This window comes from Frankliniella occidentalis, unplaced genomic scaffold (genome assembly GCF_000697945.3).
Source record: "Frankliniella occidentalis isolate FOCC.00 unplaced genomic scaffold, Focc_3.1 Scaffold47, whole genome shotgun sequence".
Lineage (NCBI taxonomy): Eukaryota > Metazoa > Arthropoda > Insecta > Thysanoptera > Thripidae > Frankliniella > Frankliniella occidentalis.
This window is the reverse complement of record NW_026267177.1, coordinates 123,768-128,323: the sequence shown is the minus strand read 5'-3', so window position 1 is coordinate 128,323 and position 4,556 is coordinate 123,768. Positions and strand designations below refer to the sequence as shown.

Here is a 4,556-nt window from a genome sequence, read left to right as displayed (position 1 = left end):
GGGGACTGCTGCGCGAGCGGAGGAGTGGGTCGCGGACACAACTGTGCGCCTGGTGATGTAGGCCGCCCATCTGCCAGCAAGGTGCCATGGACTGCATCGGCACGGCCCGCTTGCGACCATGCTGGCTGATCTGGAGAAAACGGAAGGTGTAGGGTTGCGGGGGGGGTTGTGGCACATTGTGCCCACCCGGGCGGAGGGGGCGGCTCGAGCCTCGAGGCCTGTGCCGCGGCGTCGCGGTGCAGCGTCAGCAGCTGGTCAGCAGTGCGACAGTGCGTCCACCCCGCCGGCGAATGGGCCGGGGTGAACGAGGTCGTGTCCGTGTCCAGGTGGCCTGTACCGCAGACACGTGAGACACGCTTGCTGACGGATTGCCCTTTGCGTCCTGTTCGTGGCGTCTACGGCCTCAGCAAGTAGGCAAACTCGCCAGGTATGCGTGCGTTGTGTGCAGTCCACCTACGGGAGTGGGTGGGTCAAATCAACCACCTGGTACGATGTCGGAAAGGGCAAAAGGACAATGGAATCCTTGAAGTAACCCGAGGGTCCAGTACCGCATCCCTTACACCGCCGCCCCTACGTTCTGCCTGCCCGAGCCCCGCCCCGCGCGGCCTGGCCCTGTTGTTTCGCCCCTCTGTCATATTCTCGTGGGACGGTGCGAGTGCGGTGCGTCCCGCGTAGAACTGCATCGTTCGGCGGTATTTGGCAAGCGCGACGCGCGGGTGGTCAGCGTTTCTAGGCCAAGAACGGGGTGCAGCTCGAGTCGAGTCCGCGCCGCGCCACGCCGCACCACGTCAAATCAGTCCGGGCCGCACCACGCACTCGCACGTACCGCGCCATGGTCACGCGGCCGTGATCGAGAAGGGCCGCCGAGCAGGAAGTGATCGCCTTCCCGACCCCAGCATCACTCTTGACGTTCGACGAGACGAGTCCGAAATGCGCGCGTCCCACTACGTGGCCCTCGCGGCCGCGCTGCTGGCCCTCGCCGCGATGCCTTCGGTGTCGGCGGGGCCGCTCGAGGACGTCGCGGATGCGGTCAGGGGACTCCCCATGGTGCTCGACAAGGTGGAGGACGTCGACAGGCGGCTTGCTAGCCTGGGGAAGGCCGGCGACGTGATATCTGACGTTCCTTTGACTCTGGACGGTGTGGACGCGGCGATGGACGTCCCTCTCGACGATTTGAGATCGACCACAGACGTCCCCGTCGTCCCGGACAGCGAGGCGCCGGCTGAGGAGACGACCACGAGCGAGGGTGAGAACGTCCCGGTGAGTGTTGAAGGGGTGACCACCGCCCGCACTGCCGGTGTGAAGACCGTCGAGTCCGAGATTCGGCCGACGGAGAGCGATGCTACGGAAGCGGTAGAGATGGGCAGCACGGAGACCCCCGAGGCGCTGAAGAAGGCCCGCGAGCAACTGCAGAAGACGGTGGATCAGGTGCTCAAGGAAGCCGAGCAGTTGGCGAGGACCGCGGACGAGGACGAGTATTACGATGATGAGGAGGGAGCGGCTGAGCGCGATGAGGCCATCCAGAAGGCGCGCGCTGACCTGAAGTACATGGTAGAACAGATGCTGACGGACACGGAGCAGCAGGCGCTGCAGGAGGCCCTGGACGACGATGGCGAGGAGGAGAGCGACACCAATGACATCAGTGAGAAGCCCCCGAGGAGTACTGAGCCCACCACCCAGGCCGAGACTACCCGCGTGGACGCCGAGGTGCCCGATGACGGTGCCGAGAACAGTGTCCAAGCAGCGCTTGCAACTACGAGTGAATCCAAACCTTCGACTGTCCCAACGCCCACGACAACGTCGAAAAGTAGCACTAGCACCACGCCTCGAAGGCCGATGACAACGTCGGAGGGTAGCACCGCTGCGTCTCCAACTACTATTGAGAGCAAAACACCGGTGGCTTCGAGTACAACTACGGCGTCTGCGAGCACGACGACGAACACCCCGAGCACGACGGCCACGTGGACGACAGAGAAAAACCAGTACCAGCATCTGGTTGTGCCCCTTGGAGAGGCAGAGCAGAACGCGAGCGTTCACATCGAGAAGGAACTCGAGGTCACCGTGCCTCCGGGTATCCCGGATGACGAGGACATCATCGAGGCGGCTGTGGCGGCCGCGACCGCCGTCCACGTCAACAAGCAGATGTCGTCGTCCTACTGCCCCACCAAGCAGCCCGCACCGCTGCGCCTACCCGCCCTGCCCAACGGAGCTCCCGACTCCGACAACCCGCAGTGCGCCAGGGACTCGCGGCTGCTCGACCTCCACATCAGGAACCACACGCTGTGGGCCGTGCAGAGTAAGTGAAGTGCCCCTGCCTCGGGAGGGAACGGGGTGCATCTCCGGGGCCGTGTGCAGCGGGGTGGAGCGGGGAGTGCCGCTGACTTGCGGCTTTCTGTTTGCAGTGCAGGACGCGGGTGCGGCGGGCATCACCGGGCTGCTGGAGGGCAACGTGTACCACCTGGGAGACTTCGATGAGTGCATGGACGTGAGGGGCCCGGTGGGCACCCAGTACTGCGTGGTAGAGGTTCACATCCACACGCCGCCCCGCACGCCGGACCACCGCCACCACCCGGACCTCCCCGCCGACCCGATGCAGTCCGTGTGGAACCGCATCAAGGTGAGACAGCCTCCTGACTAATCTAACATGTAAGTCTACCTCAGTCAGGGCAACCATTCTAAAACGTATCGGAATTGCTGCAGCACGAGGGCGAGAAGTGGACACTCCCGCTGGACACGCTGCACGTGGCTCTGTGCGCGCCGAGCACGTGCGACGCGCGGGACCTCCAGGACACGGTGCAGCGCGCCCTCGACGACCACGCCAACTGCTCCAACCTCCCCGTGGCCTACACCGTCACCATCTCCGAGGCCCTGTGCACCTCAGCCAACAAGCAACGGCCTCCCTTCTCCGAGGGTGAAATCGTCTACATGTGAGTTACAACCCTAATAACTCTAGCCGATTGATGAGATCGCTACACTGCAAACTGGGAGGTTGTACCAGCTGGCTGGTTCGCCCCAGCCACAGTTCCGTGTAGTGTAACTACGGAAGTGGGTGGGGCGAATCAGCCACCTGGTATTGACTACAAAGATCCTCTTCAACAGAGTCGTCGTCGCGGTACTCGTCCTCATGGTTATGTCCGGGACCCTGATCGACTTCTTTGCGACTAAAAAGAGTAGGTATCCCTCCTATTCAAGCGGGACCACGCCATGTCATACCGGGTGTCCGAGAGAATACGCGGCAGCTCGATGGGTTGCCAACGCACTGACGTGCAGGCGTGTAAGGCAAGGGGTGGAGCGGTGGAGGTGACGGAAGGCAACTAAGGCAACCGACCGTCTTCCACCACCTCCACCGCTACCCCCTTGCCCTCCTCGCCTGCACTCCAGTGCGTAGGCAACCCATCGAGCCGCCGCGTATTCTCCCGGATACCCGGTATCACAGTACACACATTCTTACCCCCCCCCCCCCCTCTCTCTCTCTCCCAGAGGGCCTCCGCTGGATCCTGGTGGTGTTCTCGCTCAAACGCAGTTGGCACATGCTTACCAAGGCCGACCCGAGGCCCATGGGGCTGAACCTGGACCCGCTGTCCGGCGCGCGCACCATCAACATGGTGGTGCTGGTCATCGCCCACCGGGGCTTCAACCTGATGCGCGGCCCGGTGCACAACTACAACCAGTACGAGTCGGTAAGCACCCCCCGGCCCCGGCCTACCTCGACATCGTCACGTGCCATCCCTTCTTCAATCGGCGTGCTCCTGCTGCCACCAGATTCCCCGGGCCATGCAGCAGACGGTCGCGACCCACGCCCAGCTCTTCGTGGACACTTGCTTCGCGCTCAGTGGTCTGCTCGTGGCTCTGCTCGAGCTGACGCGTGCGCACGCCTACGGCAAGGACAGCGACTCGCGGGCCCCCCTCATGGCGGCCCTCGTGCACAGATACGTGCGGTACGTTCACGCAGTGTGATCCGGCGACGTTCGGCGATCAGCAGGTCCTGGTGACTGACGCCCACCTCGTGCTCCTTAGGTTGACGCCTAGCTACGCGATGGTCGTGTTCTTCTACGCGACCCTCTTCTGGCGCTTTGGCTCAGGTCCCCTCTGGGACCAGGTCATCGGACACGAGAGCCAGGCCTGCGCCAGTTACTGGTGGACCAACATCTTCTACGTCAACAACTACATCAATACGGATAAACTGGTCAGTCTACCACTATGATCTGCTACAGCCACCCCATGAGTAGGTGAACTTGCAGCCTTACCGGCCGCACATCGCGCTGGCCCCGCCACAGTGCATGTTCCAGTCCTGGTACCTGCCCGTCGACCTGCACCTGTTCTTCATCGGGTCGGCGCTCACGCTGCTCCTGTCCCGGCACCGGCGTACTGGTCTCGGCTTCCTGGTCGTGTTCCTCGGCCTGTCCATGCTGATCCCGTTCCTCGTCACGTACTTCGGCAACAAGCCCGCCCTGCTGGAGATGCTGCCCAGGTGAGCGCGCCGCGCGTGCCGCGCAGGGCCGCAGGGCGCCGCCACCCGCCCTTGCATCCGTCCGACTCGCGCCCTACCCCGGCCC

General features: G+C 63.7%; 2 protein-coding genes across 12 annotated transcripts in view; one reads left to right on the top strand and one right to left on the bottom strand.

Moving 5' to 3' along the window:
* The window catches only part of LOC113205423 (steroid hormone receptor ERR2), a 43,166-nt gene that overhangs the window by 37,077 nt on the left and 1,533 nt on the right, over window positions 1-4,556 (bottom strand). The window lies entirely within an intron of this gene.
* LOC113205421 (nose resistant to fluoxetine protein 6-like) overlaps window positions 708-4,556 on the top strand; it is a 20,147-nt gene continuing 16,298 nt past the window's right edge. The window contains exons 1-8 of the mRNA XM_026421038.2: window positions 708-2,296; window positions 2,403-2,617; window positions 2,701-2,927; window positions 3,100-3,170; window positions 3,481-3,680; window positions 3,763-3,938; window positions 4,018-4,186; window positions 4,278-4,471. Coding sequence (XP_026276823.2) covers window positions 931-2,296; window positions 2,403-2,617; window positions 2,701-2,927; window positions 3,100-3,170; window positions 3,481-3,680; window positions 3,763-3,938; window positions 4,018-4,186; window positions 4,278-4,471 — 2,618 coding nt within the window. The 5' untranslated portion in view covers window positions 708-930. The remainder of the gene's footprint in view (window positions 2,297-2,402; window positions 2,618-2,700; window positions 2,928-3,099; window positions 3,171-3,480; window positions 3,681-3,762; window positions 3,939-4,017; window positions 4,187-4,277; window positions 4,472-4,556) is intronic.